Source organism: Asterias rubens, chromosome 1 (genome assembly GCF_902459465.1).
Source record: "Asterias rubens chromosome 1, eAstRub1.3, whole genome shotgun sequence".
Classification (NCBI taxonomy): Eukaryota; Metazoa; Echinodermata; class Asteroidea; order Forcipulatida; family Asteriidae; genus Asterias; species Asterias rubens.
Window position 1 is genome coordinate 2709463 of NC_047062.1, and position 27281 is coordinate 2736743.

Below are 27281 nucleotides of genomic sequence, written 5' to 3' on the forward strand. Positions count from 1 at the left end.
GCAATTCCGTTTCTATGGATAAATGAACCAAGTCTCAATTTCTTTATTAATGGCAGTGGACACTATATTGGTAATTGTCAAAGACTAGCCTTCACAGTTGGTGTATCTCAACATATGTATAAAATAACTAACCTGTGAAAATTTGAGCTCAATCGGTCATCGAAGTTGCGAGATAATAATGAAAGAAGAAAACACCATTGTCACACGAAGTTGTGTGCGTTTAGATGGTTGATTTCGAGACTTCAAGTTCTAAACTTGAGGTCTCGAAATCAAATTCGTGGAAAATTACTTCTTTCTCCAAAACTATGGCACTTCAGAGGGAGCTGTTCCTCACAATGTTTTATACCACCAACCTCTCCCCATTACTGGTCACCAAGAAAGGTTTTATGCTAATAACTATTTTGAGTAATTACCAATAGTGTCCACTGCCTTTAAAGCCATTGGACCCTTTCGGTTCAGAAAAAAAATAAAAGTTTACAGATTTACAAATAACTTACAGGGTTTACAGAAGGCAATGGTGAAAGACTTCTCTTGAAATATTATTCCATGAAATGCTTCACTTTTTGAGAAAACAGAAAAACAATATAAATTCTCGTTAACGAGAATTACGGATTTATTTTGAACACATGTTATGACACGGCGAAACACGCGGAAACAAGGGTGGGTTTTTCCGTTGTTTTCTCCCGACTCCGATGACCGATTGAGCCTAAATGTTCACAGGTTTGTTATTAGCTGTTCCGACCTACCGTCGGAACAGGTGTTGTTTTCGTCGAGATTTTTATTATTTTTATTATTATTATTATTCTTTGTTTCCGCCTAAAACCCCATAGCGTTTGTACAGCGTTTTTGTTCAGGCCCCGTCTCCTAAAGTATGAGGATAAAAGAGTTAAATCATATATCAAATTGAAGCTTAGAACATAAGCTTTACTCGAACAAAAAAGTGTTAAAATTCTTAATTACCACGTGGTCTTCATTTGAATTGTTAATTTGTAAACTTGATGCAGTCACTTTCATGTTATTGTGAAACATTCTCTTTGGTAATACAACACAGTATGTACCTCAATGAGTTGTTGACTTCTTGAGAGGAGTCTATACTATTTTGTTTCCTACCCGCGTTCTGGACACATTACTCTGTACACACACAAAGTACGGAGGTTTGGGATTTTCGTTAGAACGTGCGTTAAATTTGTCCTTGTTTTTCTAACCGCGTTCTGGACCAATTACTCTGTGCATGGGTTTCGTTAAAACGAACGTGCGTAATTAGATAGGGGTTTTTGACGACATCGACGTCGTCGTCAAAAAAACCCTTAAGGCATCTAATACTACATTTCAACCCTACTTAATAGTTAAAGGCGTTAGCAGTTCATATTTAGTGACAATGGTCGCAAAATCATGAAACGAGAACTATTTCGCCGGATCATAATCCCCTCTGTTGATGCACACAATGTAAAAACCCACCATTTTTACATCGTGCTCATCTAGCCTAGTGGTCATCAGTCGCAACTACACGTCTGAGAATTGCGAGTTCGAATCTCCGTCCGAAATCAATATTTTGTTATCCCCCAAAACTAAAAATATATTTCTTTTTGTAATATTTAAGTTTGATTCTTATCTTTATATCGATAGTGTTGCCTTTTCTTTTTCTCAAATGTTAGCCCAACATTACCTGTGTGCATGCATGACACGATGATGTTTAAAAACACAGTAAGCGAGCGCAGAGTTTGGTGGTTAAGAGTTCTGTGAAATCAACTTGTACTAGATCAAACATCAAACCACCGACCCAAAAAAAAATTTAAAATCGTAATTAATTAACCACGTGACCCATATTTGCATATTTAATTGTACAAGGGGACAAAGTTGTTGGAACTTCCTGTTGATGCTGACATCATGAGAACATCAGCATAAGTATTGGAATTGCACTACCTATTGAACCACTTGGAGTGTTCAAGGAGTCCAACACGTCAGTCTAGATTCCAACTCTGATCGTAAAAATCAATTCAGGCATCATCTTCAATTTAATTTTATGCAACAAGCAAACTTATAAATTTTCTGATTTTATTTCAAAGGGTAACATAAATGGCTGAGTGTTAGCGAACGGTTTCCAACAAAAACTACATGGTGTACGTGCACAATACTCTTACTGGCCTCAAGCATTTACCTCTAGATAATAAATCAAGCATTCAGTTCAAAATGATAAAAGTTTGTTATTGCCACATTATTCAGCGAACCATGAATCATACACAGCTACTATTCACAAGAAAATCTTTGTGTGGAGGGTAACAGACAGCACACAATGTAACCGGAGTTTAACAATGACAATACCAAAAGTGCAATCGTCAGCCGTTGAAGTTTATTATACATGGGGCTGATGGTGATCAAAAGGATAAAAGTTTGTTATCGCCACATTATTCAGCGAACCATGAATCATACACAGCTACTATTCACATGAAAATCTATGCGTGGAGGGTAACATACAGCACACAATGGAACCGGAGTTTAACATTGACAATACCAAAAGTGCAATCGTCAGCCGTTGAAGTTTATTATACATGGGGCTGATGGTGATCAACAGGATAAAAGTCTGTTGTCGATACAACCGCCCACTTATATTCAACGGACCATGAATCACGGACCATATGCACAAAATAAAATATTCAAAAGAATATCCATATAATAGATTTGTCTGGTGTATAAACTGATGTCCCAGCCATTGAATTTTCGTGTGTTTTTGCTAGATTCCTCGCTCCCCAACCAAAGTGACTACAAAACGTCTCTAATGGATAACAATGGTATATTTCGATTTTTTTCCCAGCAAGAGTTGTGGGGCCCAATTTATCTAGTATTTATTTTTGGTATTTTGTTTATCTGTTTCATTTAAATATATGGTTAAGTTTTATTTTACGCTAACTGTTTTTGTGTTTGTTCTTCCTGTAAATTTGAATTGTTTTGCCGCTACATAAGATTACACCCACTAAATAGAATTGCTTACATTGCTTTCTTCGTTAGAAAAAAAGGGGGGGTCCGTACTCGTTAAGGTTTGCTTTTTATGGGCCCCTCCATCCCCTACATGTTTTTGTTTTTGTTTTCTATTATTGTACGATTGCATTTGCTTGTAATAAATGATTTATTACCTTCTGTGTAGACTAAGCAAGTCTCGCGCGTATTTGAACTTGCGGGACCATTATGTTCCAAACCTTATGGAGTTTTACGTGGGACATTTTGTTTCGTCCATTATTTTAGTTTAACGTAGTTTATGACCATGAATATTATAAATATTGTTGGAAATGTAATACTAGTTAACAAAACGTATACAAGTAAAATCCTTTCAACAAAAGAAATCCTACTTTCGGGATGTCAACTTCCCGAGATAAATTATCACAGGAAGACGACATCCTAATTTTAGGATGTCGACTTCCCGAGATAAATTATCACAGCAAGACGACATCCTACTTTTGGGATATCGACATTCCGAGATAAATTATCACAGGAAGACGACATTCTTCTTTTAGAATGTCGACTTCCCGAGATAAATTATCACAGGAAGATGACAACTGACGTTTAGGATGTCGACATACCGAGATAAATTATCACAGCAAGACGACATCCTACTTTTAGGATGTCGACATCCCGAGATAAATTATCACAGGAAGACGACATCATACTTTTAGGATGTCGACATTCCGAGATAAATTATCACAGGAAGACGACATTCTTCTTTAAGAATGTGGACTGTTTGTAGTTATAAGACTCCGTGGGGATAGTAGAAAAATTTGGAAAAACCGTGACCTCAATTTGACCTCTACTTCCGGGTCAACCGGAAGTGGGACCATATCTCAAGAACTACTCAACCGATTTTCAATTTGTTTACACTTACAGACTCCTTGACATTAATATTGACTGTGAAAACTCGTGACCCCATGTTGGCCTCTACGTCCGGGTGAACCGGAAGTGGGACCATACGCCAAGTACTATACAACCGATTTTCAATCCTGTTTGGTCAGTTTTATCCTCCTAAGGCATTAAAAATAAACTTTGAAAATCCATGACCCCAAGTTGACCTCTACTTCCGGGTCAACCAGAAGTGGCACCATATCTCAAGAACTACACAACCGATTGTCTAACTTGTTTTTCAGTTACAGACTCCTTGGGCGTTAGAGATTAGCCTTAGGTTACCGTGACCACATGAAGTGGCGCCGTAACTCAAGACACTGTACAGTATTTTTCAAACATTCAGTTATAGACTCCTTGGTAATGTTAACACATAATCAAAGCAAAAGAACACGGAACAGCTTTGTGTTTGTTCACAAACACCTAATGTCTAGTTTGATATAGAAGTTATGGTACACAAAGTGTGGGTCTTGGACAACATTGTTTACCGAAAGGGTCCAATGGCTTTAAAAGATGCTGGTATTTTTTTTACCATTGCATAATTTCTCGCCTGACCTTAACCGGCGCGCCAAGGTGGTTTGTCATGTAGCTTATCTTATACTATGGTTTATTTATTAGCTGCACTGGCGGTCGAGCAGGCCGTAGAGTACGTTTACAAGTAAGACTATCATTTGTTCATTTGGCACGGGTATTCGAAAGCAGATAAGATGATCTTTCTTAATCTCTTGCTAGCTTCGCTTGTGGGATTTCCCCTGGTAGTATTTGGTAGTCTTTTTGTTGCATATGTTTTATATCTTCATTACGTGCATGTGAAGTACAGCCATGTTCCTGGACCAAAGCGGAAAAGGTAAGTCCAGTGTACACGATTTGCCTCCCTAATCGTACTGGTCGTCGACTCCCGTTATTATTAAGGCCCTGTCACACCATAGATTAAGGACAGAGACGTTTTAGTCAGTGTGTGCCGACGTATGGAAATTTCTCAAACGTTGGCATACCCTAAACTATCGGTGGATATTTCCACTGAAAGCGTATTCATAACGATTTGGACGTATGCATTCAGTGTTAGTAATTTTTCACAGAACGTTTCCGTAACGAATGCTTAGCGTGTTGCCGGCGTTCACAACTTATGTACTGCGATAGTCTAGCTACTGCAAAGCGCGCGGCAGCGTATTGCCGAAGATCACATGCAGTAGCCTACGAAAGAGGGTGCCTCTCGACGATTGAAATAATAACTGCGCTTTAAATCGTAGTATCATCCTGCGAACCCAATTTGTATATACCGATTCCCATAAACGCTGCCAATACGCCATTATACGGTAGCTATAAGTTAGAAACACGTTCAGTTAGTTCTGTGGTCGTCCAGAACACGTCAAATAGGTTCAAAGCCCGTAGGTTAGAAATAAGTTATGGGTACGCTAGACATTATCTCGACGTATGTCGACTTATTATAAACCTACAAGTAACGTATGTGAACGGTTTTAAACGACCATATAACTTACCTACAACTTATGCGGAACTTATGAGCCATACGCTGGCATACGTCGAAAATGTTTGTGCATGCACACAATTATTACAACGACGTACTTTTCGGGCAATTCGGGACCGGCAGAAAAAAAAACTCGTTTTAACCGGATATGCGAGCTCGTAAAGGCAATGTCACGCTGGTACCAGCGTGACATTGCCTTTACGAGCTCGCATATCCAGTTAAAACGATTTTTTTTTTCTGCCGGTCCCGAATACCAGCGTGACATTGCCTTTACGAGCTCGCATATCCGGTTAAAACGAGTTTTTTTTCTGCCGGTCCCGAATTGCCCGAAAAGTACGCGCTAATCCTCCAATCAGATTGGCAGAATGGAGTGGTGATAAAGACCTACATTGCACTGCATGGCTAATATCACTACCATGCGTCTTGTGTGTTCTATGTCACGCGCCAAGTTTGCTTGAAGATAAATCATAGATAAATACGTTATCACACGCGCGCTCGTGGAAATAATTATACGGAAAATATAGCGCGTCTGCGTCCCATATCCATGGGACGCAGAAGCGCTATATTTTCCGTATTCCACTCGCGCTTGTGTGATAACTTATCGTTGTTATTATGGATTACATAAGCGCGGTAGTTAGCAAGAACATGGTTATAACGAGGTAATTTTGGGCGGCCCGATACAAGCAAAACATTCTTTTCAACAAGAACAATATACAAAACATCAAAGTAAATACCCTTTTAACAGCCTGAACGTCATTGCTTTCAAAGACACCGGACACTATCGGTAATTGTCAAAAAACAGTCTTCTCATCACTTGGTGTACCTCAACATAATATGCATAAATTAACAAACCTGTGAACATTTTTAGCTCAATTGGTCGTCGATGTTGCGAGATTATAATGAAGAGAAAACACCCTTGTCACACGAAGTTGTGTGCTTTCAGATGCTTTATTTCGAGACCTCACTATCAAACTATGCGGTCTCGAACAAAATTCGTGAAAAATGACTTCTTTCTTGAAAATAACGTCTTCAGAGGGAGCCGTTTCTCACAAGGTTCTGCTACTACTCACATTTTTAAAGGCATATGTTCTATTCCATTCTTTTTGCCTCGTATTTGCCTAAGAATGCACCACAGAGCACCTAGAATGCAAACAATTTCCGGGCCCTTAGGCTATTGCAGTGATTAATTCCGAGACCCAATATTATTATGGTTTATACAAGGTGCTACTGCGCATACAGCAGCCACAGCAAGGAAACGCCGGAGCGAACCCCTACCTTTGGATCAACGGCTTTACGTCCCATCCGAATGACGAAGTGTCACGTCTAGAGATTCGAACCCACACACTGCTGATCAGAAACACCGGAGTTTGAACTCGGTGCTCTTAACCGCTCGGTCAAGACACTTCTGCTTAGGAGTAGTACATAGGGGCTTGTTTCACTATCGTGTCGTTCGTTCGTTGAGACCATAGCGGAACAAACATCATAGTTTTAGGACTAGTAGGAGCACTACTATACTATTTGTATTATAATATCGCCATCATTTATTTCGATAGGCTATCGCCATGATATTTTTCAATAGCAGGTATATGATTATAATGCACCAGCGTTCGACGAATGAACATATTCGCACCATTGCACTCATAAACATTCATTATTTGTTTTATATAACATCCAGGTAGATCTTTGTCATTTTGATTGAAAGATACAACTTTCAAAACAAAAAAAGCGTAGGCCTCCAATTTTTAATTGTAGAAGACGAATGCTAGTAATTATTATATAACACCCAAGCAGATCCTTGCTATTTGATTGGAGGATTGTCCGTCACGTGATAGCAAATAAAAGTACCATTGCACGCTGAGTCACTCACCGTGCTTTTTCGTTCCATCCGAAAAGTACCATTGCACGCTGGCACGCTGCCAGCGTGCAATGGTACTTTTCGGATGGAACGAAAAAGCTGAGTAAAAACATCACTGCGTGCGCGTGTCTTTGGTAACGCAGCAGGTGTAACTGCAAGAAGGCATAGTAAAATTACTAGCATTCGGCTTCTACAGCTGAAATTGTTTGTTTTGAAAGTTGTATCTTTCAATCAAAATGACAAAGTTCTACTTGGATGTTATATAAAACAAATAATGAATGTTTTTCATTCGTGCAATGGTGCGAATATGTTCATTCGTTGAAAGCTGGAATGTTCCATTCAACTCGGCTCCGCCTCGTTGAATAGAACATTCCATCTTTCAACTCATGAACATAATTCGCACCATTGCACTCATAAACATTCATTATGTGTATACTAATATGCCTTGCTGCGTTACCGAAGACAACGCGCACGCAGTGATGTTTTTACTCAGCTTTTTCGTTCCATCCGAAAAGTACCATTGCACGCTGGCAGCGTGCAATGGTTTTTCGGATGGAACGAAAAAGCACGGTGAGTGACTCAGCGTGCAATGGTACTTTTATTTGCTATCACGTGACGGACAATCCTCCAATCAAATGGCAAGGATCTGCTTGGGTGTTATATAAAATGTAATATTCGCACAGTATATAACGCAATAGGGTTTTTTTAATGATTTTTATTTCGTTGATTTTTTTGGAATGATACATTATTTCAATAACCGGGTCAAAGGTCACGATAACATATTAAAGATTTCAGTGACGTACATTAATTTCAGAAAAATTTATTTTTGACAAAAAGAATTGATTTGAGCATGCGATTCTCATCATTTTGATACCAAAATTGCATACATGTGGTAAAAATTGACATGGTTATGACATATTTTTTACCAAAAAGGTGGTATTTTACCCTAAAAATGTCGGATTTTAGTGGGTTCTGCCCTGACCACATGGTAAGTCGGATCGGGCTGAAAATTTGTGTGCATTCATTGCTCATAAGGACCTACAAGCACAACAATTGTTATCAAAATCGGAAGACATGAGGTAAAAAAGTGAGTTGGTCTGACAATGGCCTGACATGGAATGACCGATATACCAGGTTGTTTAAACGTTTAATTTTGCTGGTATTTTGCTGGTTCTTTGTATGACCATCGTATCATGAATAGGCCTTTATACTATCATCACTATGGTGTTTATTCTTCCTTCCTTGTGTTAGGAATTAGACTACACAATTTGCTTTAGCAATAAAACGGGGGGCCCGGCAAACACTGAAGAGAAAAAATTAAACGGGTATAAACGAGATTGGGGAAAAAACAGTAGATTGACCCTGCACTCAACTAGAATAAAATGAGTTATGGCCATGCCAAACAGTGGCAAGCACAGAACAATGTCAACGCATGGGATCGCGGGGACGGGGAGGCACTAAGAGGTGCTGGTTAGATGGGACGGGATAAGGAGGGGGCACATGGTAGGAACGGCAAAATAAAATGCCCTGAACAAATGAACGGGGCTGGGGATATAATTTGGAAAGGAAACAAAGAAAATGGACTTGAGGACGATAGACAGGACAGGAGTATAATAAAAACCACTGCAGCAGGACCCGTGCAAAACTGAAAAACATAGATGGGAAAAAGACGGGCAAGTCTACGATTTCACAAAGCACTAAAAGGTTCGTCGTGACTCATAACGTCACTCCATTTACCAACGGGGTATAATGGAAACAACCACTAGCGGGACCCGCGCGAAACTTGAAAGCATGAGTTCGGGCACTAGCGGGAAACCCGCTATAGATTTCCACGCTGTTTCGATTTCACAAAGCACTAAGATTGATCTTAACTTTGTATCAATCTTAATTGGTAATCAAAGAGTGACGTCCAATACAAATTACAGTGTCCTTGTTTGTACTCCGTTTCGTTTATTTTTTTCCCGTTCAGTTTAATTTTTTTCCTGTCCCGTATCATTTATTAGTCCCTTTTCTCGTTTTCCCTATCCCGTAATATTTCCCAGCCCCGTTAATTTTGTTCCGTCCTGGTCATTATTTTTGCGTCCTGTTTTTTCCGTTTTGTATTATTTGTCTGTCGGATTAATTTTGTTCCCGTCCCGTTTATTATCCCCCGTTCGCGCACTTGTACGCGATTTGCAATGTTTTTTTTTTTTTTTTTTTTTTTGCAAATTCATGTATTGCGGGTCCCGTTAGACAAATAAACTGGGCAGTTAGCGCAACTGAATACCTGATACGCATACCAATGTGCGCTGTTGATGATCTGATCATAGTGCATGGGGGTGATGCGTTACACAATGACCACGTGACGACCGTAAAGTTGCGATCACATCATCAGATCACATCAAGAAATCAGTGTAAGTGTTAGTTTTACTGTCAACTGTCACTTTAAAAAGAAAAACAATATTCAGGAAACACCCATCAAATTGCGTTTTAAAGATGTTGTGAAGCACATGTGTGACACATGCAAGCTGTCATTTTTTGCACCAAACCAATCCAATGACTTCATAATTTAATGAATAACTGGAAATTGAGTGTACAAACTTCGGCTGGTTGTTAAAGTAACTCAATTACTGGTTATCAAATTTGCAAGAGAATAGTAACAGAAAAACACCTTTTATGCATTACTTTGCGTGCTTTAAGATGCAGAAGCCTTTTATTTTTTGAGTAAGAAATTACCTCTTTCTCAAAACTACATTACTTCCGAGGGAGCCTGTTCTCACACTGTTTATATTATCAACAGCTCTCAATTGCTCGTTACCGAGTCAATTTCTTTGCTAAAAATTTGTTTGACTAATTACCAATTATAAAGTGCAGTCTCTGTACTGTGCATGGGACTCTAAGTAGACTGGAAAGTCTCATTTTTTAAATTTAGTGATCAGGTTAATTTGTTATTTTTCTTTACAGTTTTTTCACCGGGAATGCTGCTGATTTGAAGCAGGCTGCCATAGATGGCAGAGTGTATGAAGATGTGTTCCTTGATTGGTAGGTATCTATTTATAGAGCTACCAAATCGATATGTGGTCGTTGTTGAAATCGGAGCACATACCATTATCGGTTATGAGCTGTGAAAGGTGGTATATTTTCATACTTAAAAAAAAAGTATTTGAAAAACACGGTGATTATTTTTATACATTTAATGAGGACTCACCTATCCATAACTTTTAAAGAAAACCATTTCATATTCGCTGTTTTTAATAGTAACGCGGCCTTAAAAATAGGTAAATTTCACTATTTTAAAACACCCAAAGCAGTAAACCCAGCCCGAATAGACAAAGTTGATGTTTGGGACCAAGGTATATCAAATATGAAAGTTTAAAGGTATTTTTTTTTTTTGGGGGGTGGGGGTGGGGTATGCTCTGATCGTCTTCTGGAGAAAGCTTTAGCTTTCTCAAGAAGACGATCAGAGCATACTGATCGATCAGAGCATACTGATTACATGGTGTATCGCAAACCTTTCCATATCGTATATTTACAATGCAAAGTTTCAAATCTTACAAGTCATAAATAGCTGGGTTTTTTTCTTATTGGCTACCTTTCTCTGCGAAGCATTTGCGGCAAAAATAGATTTTACAAAACAAAAACAAACATATTGGCAGCTACGTCGTTAAGCCTTTGAGAAAACAGCCAGGAGAAAAATTTGAGGCCACTTTTGTTTTTTTGCATTTACTCCAGACGTCATTTTGATTAGTTTGCAAATTGCAGCAGCTTATTCTAATTTCTTATTGATAATATTTTTATTTTAGCATGATCAGTATTTCTGATTGTGATAGTTATGTTTTCTATTTGCATTTACTAGCTCAAGTGACCTGACGTATGGGGTGGGGGAGGAGGAGCTGTCCTCATCTACTGAAAAAAAAACAGCATTCATAAATAAATAAATTCAACACAATGACATTGAAAATATAAAAGATAAATCTCCGGTTAGGCACAGAGAATATTTCGGAATACCAACCTGTAGTTAATTTAGACATGTTTTCATTGAGAAAACCAACGAAAAGGGGGCCTACATTTGATTATGTTGGGATCTAGGATTTTTAGTTTTGAATAATAATTATTAATATTATTATTGGATCTTTCCGATTGCAGGAATAGGGAATTCGGGCAGGTTTTTATATTCTATCTCTACTACCAGACCTTTGTTCATGTGTACATTCCTGAAGTTGTAAGGGTAAGCTTTTAGCAAGAAGACGGAGTGTTATTGTGTGTGATTATAAGCTAAAAATGGTTTATTTAGCCCCCTAGTGTCACAATTAAAGTCCACTCATGGTCAGGGCTACAATAAAAGGGGACAATCTAACATGTTGCCTGTCATGTGTTTTTGGAGCTGTTGTTTTTGTTGTTTTCCTAATCTGCAAAAATGTTGTTGTTTTTGTTTTGTTTTGGGTTTTTTTACAATATATATAATTAAAAAACACTGGACACTATTGCTAATTGTCAAAGACCAGTCTTCTTACTTGGTGTATCTCAACATATGTAAAAAATTACAAACCTGTGAAAATTTGAGCTCGATTGGTCGTCGAAGTTGTGAGATAACTACATATACAAGAAAAAACACCCTTGTCACACGAAGTTGTGTGCTGTCAAGCTTGATTTCGAGACCTCAAAATCCATTCTGAGGTCTCGATACCAAATTCATTGAAAAACGCTTCTTTCTCGCAAACTACGTTACTTCAGAGGGAGCCGTTTTTTTACAATGTTTGATACTATCAACCACTCCCCCATTACTCGTCACCAAGTAAGGTTTTATGCTAATAATTATTTTGAGTAATTACCAATAGTGCCCACTGCCTTTAAACACTAAACAATTTCTTGTTCACAAAATGTGACAATTTTCACACTTTTGATGGTGTGTTTGTTGAAAATCGAAGGGATGGCCATTTCGTTTCTGTATAAAAAGACAACTGAAGTTGAAGCTAGAACATGCTACAGTAATTCATCTTATATTTCACCAATGTGACCGTTTAAAGTTTCAATTGGATTTCAGGAAATGTTAGTGTTGGACAACTATCCGAAGTTCGGGATTGGCTTAGAGGGCTTGGCATGCAGTTTTGGCCAGCGTTTAATGGGCCGAGGTCTCGTGACCGAGTTGGATCATGAAACCTGGAAACCACAGTCCGCCATGTTCAGCCCAACCTTCCATCGAAAGTAAGTCTGATCCCTGAAATAACAACAATACACAAAGAAATAACTTCTACAATTTTTGTAAACTCAGAAATTCTTTAACAAACCTTGAAAATTCCATGTTGAATATCAAAAACTGATAATCGTACATTGTGCCGCATATAATGGAATATTAACTTAGCATCGGGAAAAAGGATTACTAGTTTTACCCTTACACAGATGTGTGTTAGCACTGTATACTGCCAGTACTTTCACGGGTTGTGGTACCCTCTGCTGTGGATTCGGAATGCCTATAGCTATCGGTCGATCTCGATGGTCTATTTGGTAAGACATCTCTTCTAGAATTGCAAGGGTCGTTGGTTCGAATCCCATTGAGTTATGCCTGTGATTTTGTAGACATGACTCGACTGGGACTTACCCAGCGGCCCCAAATTCAAACTTGGAAGCCCCGGATGGTCCCTGCTGGTAGTGAGTGCAACGCCGCGGGGACACTGATTTCTTGGGCCATGGTGTATTGAAAAACAAGTCCCTGCCCCGACCGCCGGGCACCGTGTAAAGGCCCGGTCACACAGGCCCCGATAACGAGAACGAAAACGAGAACGATAAAAATGCACGCTCGCGATTGGTTGAATTGCTCCACGCAGAATACGCCCACGCTCATTCAACCAATCAAAGGCGTGCATTTTTATCGTTATCGGGCCTTAACGCCCACAGGAAACAGGTTACCATTGACAGGTGCATTACCTAATAGCACTAACTTGACGTGTTGTAGCCTACTAGTGGTTAATGGTGCGTTCGATTAACTTCCCTGGGTTGACACCGGTCTGCCACCGATACGTTCGAATAGCTTTGACATCATTCCAGGGGCTCACCCGGGTCAGCCCCAATGGCCCTGCTTGTGGAGTGGGTCACTCGAGGGGGGGGGGGGCTGGCCCCAGGTGCATGACGTCACCACGAGGTGGGTGATTGTTCGATTAGCTCTTGTCAGGGGCTCACCGGGGTGAGCACCGCGGGTTCGACACAGGGTATCTAATCAGTTTTAATAGAGGATTTTCAGTTAAGATCAATCCTAGCTCTTTGTGAAATCGAGTGCTGGTCATGACACTTGTAGGTCCGCCATGTGTCGTGTATTGCACTTAAAATAAAACAAAAAATCCATTTAAATGTATCGCTATGAGAAAGGGGTTTGCCCGGTGTTTCTGGCAGTGGCTCCCTTATGCACTGCAGCACCTTGTAAATTCTTAAATTGGTTATATAATAATAATGTTGTTAAAACCTTTCTTAAAATACTTCTATTTGTTCAAGTGCATTGAGTACCTTGACATGATCATCGTGTCCTATTTATAGCCTTGTATCCGTGGCCCAATTTCAAAGAGCTGCTAAGCACAAACATTCTTCCTAGATAATTCAGGATTCTAACCAAATTTCTATGTGTTGCATTATCCTTTTTTTTCAAGGAAGAAATGTCATGCTTAGCAAACGTTTTTCTTAGCAGCTCTATGCAATTGGGCCATTGGGTGAACCTGAATGACGATTTGGCTCCACTCTTCTCGGGTCTTGTCTTTTTCCAAATCCAGTCCGTTTTGTCATCAATCCAGAATCACCTTGGGGCATCCTCGCTATTGGTAGAATGTGTGTTGTATAAGACTATACTTAACTAGTGCAATAACATTCTCACATTATTTCTATAGCTACCTGAAGACCTGTATTGTCCAGTTCAACTCCAGCAGTGACGCTCTAGTTGAGTGTTTGTACAAGAAAGCTGATGGGAAAACAGAAGTGAACATGATGGATATGTTTAACATGGTTTCACTGGACAGCATCAGTAAGGTACATTTATATGTTATGTTGAAAAGCACTCCGCACTAATGGCGTCGATGTCCGACAATCCACCACATTTTCGACCACTACATCATCAGTGCAGGGGGAACTCAACTGTCACTGCATGGCGCTGGTAGTTTTACAGACCTCTTAACTATTTTTATTTGGCAAATTGTTAAAGTCACCTGGAAATATATTTTGTTTTCTTTCAAACATAAGAGTATATGCCTATGAACAATAAAACCATTTTTGTAATAATTGTTTGTCACGATTGTTTTTGTTAAAAAATAGATAAAGTTGTTTGGGGGGCTGACTCCGCCTACCCCTTTTGTGACGTCAATCGAGGCAGACTTTGCCTCCAACGCGTAGAGTGAACACACCTGCATGTACGGTCCAAGTCGTGAGTTTGTACGTTTCGAAAAAAGTTTTTTTATTGCATTTTTCCGGCAATGCCGACCAGGTGTATTGCTGCTGGAGTGCAGCAAAACAACTAAGATGGGGTCAGGTTGCATGTGTTCCCTAGATCCCAACTATAGGCGGTTGTGCAGACTCACAAGAGCAAAAGTGGTCCGGTCCGACGTCTTTTTCAGCGCTGTGCAGCGAACAATTCGAGCCGTCGTGCTTGGAATCCGGAATACACCAAACATTTGACAAACTTATTCTAAAACCTGACGCAATCCCAACAACTTTTCCAGCTAGTGGGAAGTCAAAGAAGGTACCTGAAAGACGTGACAAACGTATAGGAGCATATGCCAAACGTGAAAATTTCGGGGAAGTTAGAACTTTGAGGGCATGTTTTTAGCTTGCGATTCACCGTTCAGGGTAATCCGAGTGGACCGTCCGCACAGCAGTCGTAGCGCGAGCAGTCTCCTCGTGACCGTTGTTCGTATGCATCATACCGATCAGGTACCCAGAAGTAGTGTACGGGGCCAAACGACACATGTTCTCTTCAAATATCGCGCCTCGATTGACGTCACGAACAGCGCCCTCTCGGGTCGGGGCCTACTCTTAAATTTGTAAATAAAATGATAACTAATTTGTAAGAACCTTGGTTAACTGTTTATTCACATTCCACTCATCAAAACACATATCTTAATGACAAAAGCTTTACTTTGAAAAAATACCACTTCCAGGTGACTTTAAAGACTTTTTCCTAACTTTCATGAGGACTCTAAATTCGAAAACGAGTTCATCACAAAACTGAATTTGACCTTGAAGTCTCTCTTTAGATTTCAAACGTTTTGTGATATCTGTGTTAAAAACATTTTCTTGTTCATGTTCAATACAAACACATTCGTTCGTTCATTTATTCAGTACCATTTATAACAACTGTGTTCCTTCAAATAAATCATTATAAAGATTTTTACTGATTGAAGATAAGCATTATCTGAATGTATATATTTATTTATATTTGATTTATTAAGGAAATCAATTTGTTTGTTCATTCAAAAGTCAGATGATTAATTTTTTTTTACCATATACAAACTACCAGTAAAATATGTGAGCACAAAATGAACCCTAAATTCCCACCATATCCCAACCAATAGTTGAAATTACACATAAGATTTCTGTCTATTTTAAACTATGTTGATATTTGCATGTGTTATTCTTCTGTAGGTTGCTTTCGGTATGGATACGAACGTATTTTCTGATGAAAAATCTACATTCTGCACAGATATGCAATTTATGGTGAATTGTGGTGTATTACTACTCCGAAATCCACTAGTTTGGGTAAGTTTACCTCTTGATATAGCTGGGTTGGTGTTTTTATTTTATGTCACTTTTCATATCCGTTAAAAGCACATTTTGGTAAATGTCAATGACCCAATATTATGCCTAAAAAGGCTTTAGGCCTGAAAACTGTTCATGTTGGGTGAGAAATTACTTCTCTTTTCTAAACTACGTTAAAAGAAAAGCAAAAGAAAAATGTTTCCGGTTATATGCCATTTTAATATACGGTCGGTAGGTCGGAAAGTGTTCATCGTGTTCATAGCAAAGCGTCGAGTCGAACACCTCTCGTTTTGTGTACGTAAATTTATATTTGATGTATAGGCCTGCTTCTTGTTCCTTCTTCTTCTTCTCAGCGTCCATTGTCTGCAAATTACACTTTGTAATAATATTGAGATGTACTTTGATAGGCATGGGTTCAATACTAGAAATGCTGATTCTCTTAAATGAACACGTTGCCATGCCTTGGATCGAACGAGTTCAAGGAAACTGCTCTACCAGCTATTAGAGGCATGAGGCTACCAGTGGGCTCACATCTCCTCTAAATCATCCGTCAGTTTTTACGCACCCTAAGTTATCGTCTTTTGTTATCAGACTTTTTGTCTTGTCGACACCTTAACTTCACCTTATTTCTTATGCACTTTGCCTGTGACGTCACTTCTGCACCATCCTGCATAGCTATAGGTAGCTAAATAAGGATTCCACCATTGAAGATTGAAGTTGTTCTATAAAAAGTTGGACGAGTTGGTCGAAAATTTGACTCCCATAAATGGCCGACCGTGTAAGTCGACATTGTACTTTACTTCTGCAACATCTTTCTATCCATGTGCATTCCGTTTTAGAAACAGTTACAGAAGACAAACTCGACCAATCCAAGGCAACTTTTTTAGGGAGAACAGCTTAAAAGTTGTTCTCCCTATAAGCCTAACATGGAATGTTTTAAGCAACCTTTCAATTATTCTGGTGCTGCTATATGGAATATGGAATAAGTTACTTACTGGGGCCCATAATGCATCGTCTATTGGTGGTTATAACAATATGTATAAACAAATCAATTTGTAAGTATATTTTAATCCGCATGTTGTTCTTCTGGGGTTTTTCTTTTTTTATGTAAAATCGGTTTACTCTGTCTGTTTGTATTTTCCCTTTTTTATACTGACACGGGACCATAACGTAATACAGCTCTGGTGCTGATTTGTGTATCCTGTGTAAAGATGTTTAATACATTAGGTTTCTAAACGTTAATAATTTTAAATCCTTGAAAATCAGCATCGAACCAACGACAAGAGACATTGGGTTGCTTTGTGGATATTACACTAAAATAGGTGTTTGTTTTTTATTGTGTAAGTGACCTTGTGTGACCTCTACTTCCGGTCAAGAAGTGCCTTGTAGTCTAAAACTGGCATATTTTAAAGATGAAACTTCCTTCGTTGTCTTCTCTCCGTTGGGTGATAACTTATTGGCTAGTATAGTAATTAAAGTTTGCTTGTGGTTAATTACTTGACATGACATTTAAGTTTTGCGTTTCTGAGAGTCCTTGTCTCCTCAACCATCTTGGCTTTCATAGAAATGGGGAAGTTTGTATTGAGGATGTTTGTACTGAACATGAACAATTTATTTATAGTCTGTGATTTAATTTGTATTTCAGCTAAGTCCTTTTAGAGACCATATTAAATTCCGAAGAGAGTGGAGAGCTGCTGCCAAGAGAATGCGGGAGATGGGACGACAGTGCATTATGGGCCAGATGGAAGCGCTCAAACGAGGCGAGAAACTGGACAACAACATCCTCAGTCATATTCTGCAGTCTGCAGCGCCAGATAGTGACAGCAATGACCTGGAGTTGATGATCGATCATTTTGTGACATTTTTCTTGGCAGGCAAGATATTTTTTTATTAGATGGAAATTTGAATCAGGGATAAAGAATATTTATTTTAGTTTTACCCATATACACTGATGTGTAATAGCACTTTATACGTATGTATTTTCCGAAGCTTTTTTTTTTGGCGGGGGGGAACCACAGGCATGGGTTCGAACCAGTGACCTTTGCAATTTTAGAGCATTGTCTCACCAACTAGACCACCGAGATTGCCCGGTAAATATTTTTACTGGGTACATCCAGCCTTTTTTCTCACACAGTTTTAGTCTTAATGTCATGTCTGCACTTTAAAGCCAATGTGTACGAATGGTAGTTGTCCAAGACCAGTTTCCTCACTTGGTGTATCCTAACATAAATTTTGCACAAAATGCCTGAACCCTTTCTCATGCATGAAGCCTTTCTCAGATTCAAATCATAAAAAACATCTCTCTCTATAAAACTACATTACTTCAAAGGGTGACGATTCTAAAAAAATTTTTTTTAGTACCAACAGCTCTCCAGAGCTCTTATACTGAGTATTTGTATTCAGTAATTTGTTGGTGAAATTTGTTGGTGAAATTACCGAAGGTAACCCCCCCCCCCCCTCTTTATAAAAAACTTAAGGCAGAAAACAGTGCAGTTCTTGAGTTGAATACTTTTAATTCGAATGCCAGTCAATATTAATGTGACAAATTTAATTGTTATAGGGAATTATTGAGTTGGTTACTAATATCGTTTTCTCTTCTTCAATACAAGTGCAATCTTTCAGTACAATTATTTTTTATTTTTCATGAGTAAGTAAACCACATTCAGGAGTGTTTTTGTAAACTGCTGTCGATTTCATTTGTATAGGTCAAGAGACGACAGCGTGTCTTATGGCATCTACATTGCTGGAGCTTGGGAGACATCCAGAAATAATGTATAAGTTAGTCACTTATCTTGTGATTAATTTTTTGGGGTGAATTGTCGTTTTATAAGCCAGGTTAACTTGTTTTTATTTTTTTATTTTTTATGTTTGGGTATTTGTTTGAGGGTTTTTGTGTTCTTGTCTGTTTTAGGTTGTTTGGGTCGTTTACTTTGTGGGTTTTGTTTGTTGTGTGTGTTTTTTTCTTTTACTTTTTTTATGCCATTAAACAACAGGGCAAAGTCTGGTATTTAACTTCGTTAATGTTTTAATTTTTTTTTTTTTTTTATATTTAATAAGTAAATAAACCAAAATAAGAGTTTGGTATATGCAAATTTGCTCTTGAAATGTTAGGTTGTCACACCAGTTAAACACTCCGCTGTTCTGTGGTTAACTCTACTTTTTTCCCCTGTTTAAATACTTTGTTATAAGGATGAAGACTGAAGTTGATGCAGTGCTTGGTGATGATGGATATGTCAGCTTTGAAGACCTATCCAAATTGAAATACACAACTGCTGTAAGTTTGTATCAGTTAAATATTTGTATGAGTTTGTATGGGGTATATTGAATATTAATGTACAATGTATTGAGTGAGTGCTCCTTTCAAAACATACCGTGTAAGTCTAGCCTTGACTCAAGGCTGTTGGCGTAGTGTGCCCCGGCCCGACGCGGTACGATTCGACAGTCTTGATCGAGGCTAGTGTAAGTATGGCAACGAAAAGGTCCCAATTCAGCTTCCGGGTGCCTCTGAGCCATCAGTCAAAACATTTGCCACCATCGTATTGTAGCTGCTATTGAAGGTGATGGGAGGTCAATAAAATTCACAATCTATTACGTGATTTAAAAACAAAAAAATGTCTCCTGACGATGACTAGAGCATAGAGCAAGCTAGTCAAATTGTTGTGACCAATGAAAGCTCATTCGATGTAGTGGGTTTAACAACCCTCGATTCACTAAAGCAAATAAGTAGTAGTCACGGCTGGTTTCCTACAAGGAGGACAGTTCTTTTCAGAACTGAGAAGTCTCCTGATTTCCGAAAAAAGTCTACTCCGCACAAAAAAAACATAATCTACCTGGCAAGTAGATACACACATGATGTTACCACAAATCTTATTAATCAAGTACATGTATTCCCTTAACATGTGTCTGTGAGGTGTCGTAAGAGCAATGACCTCTAAATGGCTCTTTGCGAAATGCTTAATTGATGAAGTGATTTATTGGTTTCATTTACGGGAAATTAAAGTTGAAGTATGCAGCATTTTAGCTGCCTTTTAATCCATTTGTGTTTTCCCAATTGGTTTAAAAAGGTTTTGAAGGAAACCTTACGTTTCCATTCCCCTATTCCATCTGTGGGGAGGTTGACACCGAAAGACGTGGTGTGGAACGGTATTAAAATCCCTGCTAATACAAACATCTCGGTGAGTTATTTAATTTTTCACTTTTGATTTTTCTAATCCCTCCCTCCCATATTTTACTTTCGTTGAATTCATCGCAAATGCCTATATTGGGCATGACCCCATCTACCTGACGTCATCACAATACTGTTTTGTTGCGCCATTTTGTGAGTCAATGTCACTGAGTGTAGTTTAGCGGGAATGTTATCACCACGGTGCATGGCTACACATTTACCGCTGAGCGTGGCACAGTTGCCGCCTGCGAGGAAATCGAGCCAGGGCTCGATATAATGCACTTATATTTGGCAACAAATGAGTTTCCTTTGTCTTTTTCCTTTTCACTTTTTCTTGATTTACTCATTACTCACCTTAAAAGTTTTTAAACTGAATGACATAAATGTTTATCTTATCTTATATTAAATGTTTAAGATTATCTTATCACGTATTTTCATTTACTCCTTCAGGTTTGCATTATGAACCTGGCGAGACAGAAGGAGTATTTCGAAAACCCAGAAGAATTTATGCCAAGCCGATTCTTGGGTGGAGACAAGTAAGACATGCCTTTAATTTTTTAAAGAAATATCCCTGTATATGCGATCAAGCTAAATCAGTCGTTTCTCGGAAATATCAGGATGAAGAAACAGTTTCTTTTAAATACAGAATGTCAAACTATATCTTATTTCATATTGTCAACTTCCTCCTGATGAATAACACTAAGAAGGGGTCAAAATTAGCATTGCAAGAAAATGTGCCGAAGTATTTTCAGTTATAACGACTCGACTTCAAACTCTTTTTTTCTCAGTTGTATTCTCTCGCACCGCTTGGTTTTCTACTATTATAATTTTTGAAACAAATGTGATATCAACATGGCGTTTAAGCAGCATTAAAGCATTATGTTATGCTCTTTCCTAATATTTTGTTTGATAACCTGGGGTGAATTTCACAAACTTTGGTTTTCACGCTTTCAAAGAGTTTGCAATATAGAGCCAAACAACTAAAACAAGTGCTTACTCAAATAATCTTGTTTTAGGCCTTTGAGTTAAACTGTTTTATGTGTAAAACTAGTTTTTTCATTTTGGTTCTGGTATTGCAAAAATAATTTTCGGTCTATTAAAAGTTTGAGCTACAAGCCCTAAGGTCTTATGGTATTTCCACCAACACGTAACATGTATAAGTGCCAACTTAATTGATACCAAAGATTACAGGGTGCAAAAGTGCACAAGATGGGAAGCTTTAGTTATTGTTGGAATGAGAGATACACATCGGCGCCATTTCAACAAGCATACTTCTTGTTATATAACGGTCATTGTCTGCACTGATCTATAATTGTTGCATCAAAAGAGATGCTTGTTGAAATGGTGTCCAGTGCACAGCTCAGCTTCCCCAGGTCGTGCCTTTGGTGCTCTACAATATTTGACTGAAACTTTCATGTGAGTTTTATGGGTTTGAAAACTGGCAAATTGGTCATGTAGAAAATAATACAAAAATACCTTCAATTCAATACAATTCAATTCAATTCAAAAAAGGTTTATTGAAACAGGTCTCGCAGTTAAAAACTGAATTGCACATGTCAACGTCGTCTTAAAAAAATTACATCAAATAGAAATTATCAAAGAAAAGGATATTTAAAATTATATTACTTTCTGGTAATCCAATGCTTTTTGTTCTTTATGTCATTAGCAACAACTACATGTTCATCCCGTTCTCACTGGGTCCAAGGAAGTGTATCGGGAAGCAGTTTGCTATGGTGAGTAAAGGCCAAGTCACATTGCAGCGATAACGAAAATGATAACGATCACGACGCAAAGGGAACGCATTCTATTGGTTGAAACGCTCTATATAACGCTCTGACAATGATTTTGACTGAGCGCCTGACAGCAGCCACTCAAATCAGCTCTGTGTTTGTTTGCTAATTTCTTAGTATATTGCTCAATTTGTGTTTTTATTCTTATACAACTGGATTTGTTACTACACCTGGAATCTACAGGACTTTTTCTGTGTATCCTGGAGTCATCTGAATTGTGAAAATAGTGTTTTTCTGTTGGAAATTTTCACTGTCTCAGCTGAGAATTCTGGTGTATAAAGCTTACACACACTTAGGTGGCTGCATCCTATGCAGTCATCCACCTAGTCCATGGACATTGTTCGCCCATCTGGGGACAATGGAGGTAAGTATCCTTTTCATTCTTTCTCTGCTTGCTAGACCATTGTACTGTACTGACTCATCTGTGGTCAGCTTTGTTCCATCAGCATCAATTGTGTCTGGTGCTTGCATCCTGCCAAAGACACATCTAGGCCTCATCCACCATCGAAGATATCTGAAATGCCCTGTTTCTTACTATGACAACTCCCCAGCCACTTTTCATTTGGAAATTGTGATTTTTGGTGACATTGCTGTAAATCCCGGCCCTGAAGGTGTAAATAACTCAAACTCAGCAGAAGCTAGTCCAAACTCTGCAAATTCCTACTCGCGGAACAAGCTTCTAAGTCTCCGCTATGCCCCATCCACACGTGCTACAACTCTGCTGCCTTCCTGTATGTTATCATTACAGAACCTTGGCCTTTTTGTAAATCCCAGCACTGTTTACCGACCTACACATCGTGGTAAAAAAGCTGGTCGCCGTAGAACTGTTCATAAACCCCCTGTACCCGAAGTTACACTCCCTTCTGTTCCAGTACCAGTGACTACAGCCAAATCTCAACTCAGCTTTTGTGTTCTAAACACACAGTCCATCTGTAACAAGTATGACGATTTTGCTGATTTTGTTCTGCAAAAAGATCTGGACCTTGTTGCCGTTTCAGAAACATGGCTTAGACCAGACGACAACTTAACATGTCGTCAATGTACGCCTGCTGGCTACTACTTTCATCACATCCCAAGACCTCACAAGACTGGTGGAGGAGTTGCAATACTGTACAGATCTACTTTATCTGTCTCTGTGAAAAGTAATGACGTCCAGTACACAACTTTTGAATCTCTTCATGCTGAAGTTTCCGGAAACTCTAAATCTGTTCGACTTGTCATTGTATACAGACCTGAAAGGGATTCAAACGGCCAACATGTGACTTTCTCAAGTTTTCTAAGGGAGTTTGAGAATTTGATTTTGGAATATCTGCTTCATCCATCGGAAATCATTATCACCGGCGACTTTAACATTCATGTTGATGACGTCCACAACACCAATGCAAACCAGTTTAAGCATCTACTTCAAGCTTTTGGTCTTACCCAGCATATCAAGGAGCCAACTCATCGTCTCGGTCATTGCTTGGATCTTGTCATAACTCGTGATATCTCCCCACCAATTGCCTCAAACTTTATTATTCTACCTGGATTATCTGACCATTATGCAGTCATGTGTAACTTGAGTCTGTGCAAGCCCAAAGTCCCAACCGTCACTATAAAGAGCCGACAATGGAAACATGTGAATTCTCCCGAAGTGTTCCACGACATAGGCACTCATTTAGCAAATCTAGAAGTTGATCATGACTGCTTGGATTCCTATGTCAGCCAATATGAGAGTACAGTCAGTGACATCTTGGATAAATACGCACCTTGGAAAACGAGATCAGTCAAGGTCCGAACTGAAGTCTCCTGGTTCAATGATGATATTCGTACAGCGAGAAAGATCTGTCGTCAACTGGAGCGGAAGTGGCGGAAAAATGGCAAATTGGCAACACAACGACAAGAATATCGCAACCAATGTAAAGTAGTTAGGAATTTGATCAACCAGGCAAAGATCATCCATTATTCATCTCAAGTACAAGAATCCTCAGGAGATCAAAAGAAGCTCTTCAAGATAATTGGTAAGTTGTTGCTCAAACCCAAAACCCCTGTCCTTCCATCCACCTACAATAACCAGGACTTAGCAAACGAGTTCCAGAAATTCTTTGTCACCAAGATTTCAGACATCCGCTCATCATTTTCATCAGTCCCTTACAACGTGCCGCAGACATTGCCACATCTTCAACCAGAGTGTAGACTATCTGTGTTTGAGCCTGCCACTGTTGCTGAGATTCAAAGGGTTATTATGAAATCTCCTTCAAAATCCTGTGAGCTGGATCCAGTATCAACATCCATGATAAAGCAAAACATTGATATATTTGTACCCTACATCACTAAGCTTGTAAACGAATCTCTCAGTTCCGGTTGTTTCCCCGATAGCCTCAAAGTTTCCTACATCAGGCCGCTCATCAAGAAACCAAACCTGGACAAGGAGATATTTAAAAACTACAGACCGGTTGCAAACTTAAAATATCTTGGAAAAGTCATCGAACGAGTAGTGTCATCACGTATTTCTGATCACATTCATACTTTCAACCTGTCCGACGTGTTCCAGTCAGCATACAAGCCTTTCCATGGGACCGAGGCTGCACTAGTCCGTGTGAGCAACGATATTCTCTCTTCTATGGACAATGGTAACCTTACAGCACTAGTCCTGCTAGACCTGAGTGCTGCTTTTGACACTGTTGATCATAACATCCTTCTCTCTCGGCTCCAGAATCACCTTGGCATAGAGGACACAGCCCTAGCATGGTGCAAATCGTATCTCCACAATAGAACTCAGCATGTATGTATTGGCACTGCGATATCCGACCCTGTTGTTTTGAACTACTCTGTGCCACAGGGGTCGATACTCGGCCCGCAGTGGTTTACGCTGTACACTTTACCGATTCGTGACATCATCCTCAAATTTAATCTGAATTACCATGTGTACGCAGACGACACTCAGCTATACATCACGTTTAAATCTTCTCAAGAAAACGCCAATGCATCTATCGCAAGACTTGAGAGATGCATCCAAGAGATTCGACGTTGGACACAACAAAACTTCCTGAAGTTAAATGATGATAAGACAGAGTTCCTTTTATTTGGGTCACGTCAACAGTTAACTAAGGTTTCAGTGCCATACATCTCCATCGGTGATGCTCGGATAGCTCCCTCGCTAAAAGCTCGGAACTTGGGGGTTATTTTTGATTCATCGATGACACTTCAGCCACACATCAACAATATTGTTCGTTTATCATCATATCACATCAGGAATATAGGTAAGATTCGCAAGTACTTGGATAAAAGTGCCACTGAAAAGGTCATTCACGCATTTGTTACTTCTCGTCTTGACAACGGCAATGCTCTTCTATACAGTCTACCTAACAACCAGATTTCCCGACTTCAACGGCTCCAAAATACTGCTGCCCGCATTGTGACACTGTCTAGAAAATCCTGTTCTATCACCCCCATTCTGAAACAACTACACTGGCTCCCTATCTCTCAACGAATCATCTTCAAGCTGATGCTCATTGTCCACAAAGCTCTAAATGGCAAGGCTCCCCACTATATTTCTGAACTGCTTCAAGTTTACACTCCATCAAGGAATCTTCGATCAAGTTCCATGCTTCTCCTCATTGAACCCAAGTCTCGACACTCATGGGGTGACAGGTCTTTTTCTTCAGCCGCGCCACGCATCTGGAACTCTCTACCACTTAATCTTCGATCTTGTGTTTGTACCGCAAAATTCAAGTCTCTTCTCAAAATTTATCTTATGTCACAGGTTTTCAATGACTAATTTTGTTGTGTCTGTTTTTCTTTGTGTTTTGTTTTTGTTTTTGTTTTGGTTTTACTGCGCCTTGAACACCCAGCAGGGTGGATATGTGCGCATTACAAGTCTTATTATTATTATTATTATATACGCAGAACTCAACCAATCGAGGGCATGCATTGCTACCGTTTTCGTTGTCGTTGTCGTTATCGAGGCCTGTGTGACCGAGCCTTAGTCCTTACAGGAAACCAGTTAATTCTGCACGTCAGTATCGTGTGTCAGTATCGAAATAGACTATAGACTATTGTTATAGTCTATTTGTACATAGCTATATAATAATAATAATAATAATGAAAACTTATAAAGCGCACAAAATCACAGAAGTGCTCATGGCGCTAAAATACAAACAATAGCATTAATTAATATACAATAACAACAACACAAACTAAAACGTAAACCTAAGTTGAGAGAAATCTAGAACATGTGGTATAGAATACAATAATACAAATGCAATATTTAAGAAAAAACATATATGGACCTATAACTGTGAGAAATTGTCCCAAACTTGCTCAAACTCAGACCATTTATATCGACTTTCCTTGATTAGAGCTCCCCCTCTCAACCCGCTTCCATTGGGTCGCCTCTCCGTCTATCTACCATCTTCGATCTATTCTTCGTCTCACCACACTCGGTTTCTCTAGAATTATTGATCAGCAAATTATCTTGAACAAGTATAAAACAAACTCCCACTGCACCCGGATTGGAGAATGACGCCCGTCACTTGTTGAATGTTTAACATAACTTAGCCCACTCCTACTAATATACAAATTTTACTTTAGGAAGTGCCAGCTCTGCTGGATGAAGTAATGGACAAGGAAAACAATACAAACAAATGCTGCCCTCTTGTGACATACACTGTATTGTGTTTCCTGTCATTACCATTGACTTTATTGTTTCCAGATTGAGGCTCAGGTTGTCATGGCCAAGTTAGTGAAGAGTTTCACCTTTGACCTCGTGCCAGGTCAGAGTTTCGACTATGTAAGGAGCATTACCTGCAAGCCAAAGGATTCGTGTCAAGTATACGTCAAACCGGCCGTACCTAAGTCTGACGTAATGGAAGAAGTTGAGTAAACATTTAAAAATATATAAATTATATCTATTGAACAGATGTTTTTTCTTTTTCTTAAACAATTTATTTGGCTTTTCTGGTGTGAGTTAGCTCCCCAAAAAGTGTATGAAGAATTTCCATTTTAAACAAGAATTTGTTGTAGTGTTTATCTTTTTTTAAATATCAACCTTATATGTAGTATTTAAACTGCAATACTGCACTGTGGTCGTGGCCATAGCAGGCCTATAGGGGTGTGGAATCAAAGGCATGGACACAATTGGTAATTACTCAAAAACATTTATTTGGTAACGAACAATGGAGAGATGTTGATAGCATAAAACATTGTGAGAAACGGTTCCCTCTGAAGTAACAAAGTTTTTGAGAAAGAGGTTATTTCTCACCAAAACATGAAGTCTTCCAGGCCTATAAAGCCCTTTTTTGGCACCTGAAATCAGACAAATCTGTGCATCAAGAATGTTTTTTTCTTTCATTATTCTCTTGCAACTTCGATGACCAATTTGAGTCCAAATTTTCACAGATTTGT

At 39.0% G+C, this 27281-nt stretch overlaps 1 protein-coding gene across 1 annotated transcript; it reads left to right on the forward strand.

Moving 5' to 3' along the window:
• The first annotated feature begins 4537 nt into the window (after positions 1-4537).
• On the forward strand, positions 4538-27281 carry LOC117306872 (cholesterol 24-hydroxylase-like). Its single transcript, XM_033791437.1, has 13 exons — positions 4538-4735; positions 10173-10250; positions 11355-11436; positions 12253-12413; positions 14081-14219; positions 15828-15941; positions 17587-17815; positions 18647-18719; positions 19131-19215; positions 20006-20116; positions 20557-20642; positions 21773-21839; positions 26590-27281. The coding sequence occupies exons 1-13, from the start codon at positions 4596-4598 to the stop codon at positions 26758-26760; spliced, it is 1536 nt and encodes a 511-aa protein (XP_033647328.1). The 5' UTR covers positions 4538-4595; the 3' UTR covers positions 26761-27281.

Coding starts and splice junctions, on each gene's coding strand:
- LOC117306872 (XM_033791437.1), top strand. CDS start 4,596: ATGATCTTTCTTAATCTCTTGCTAGCTTCGCTTGTGGGATTTCCCCTG. Junction 19,216..20,005: donor AATTGAAATACACAACTGCT/GTAAGTTTGTAT, acceptor TGGTTTAAAAAG/GTTTTGAAGGAAACCTTACG. Junction 20,117..20,556: donor CTGCTAATACAAACATCTCG/GTGAGTTATTTA, acceptor TTACTCCTTCAG/GTTTGCATTATGAACCTGGC.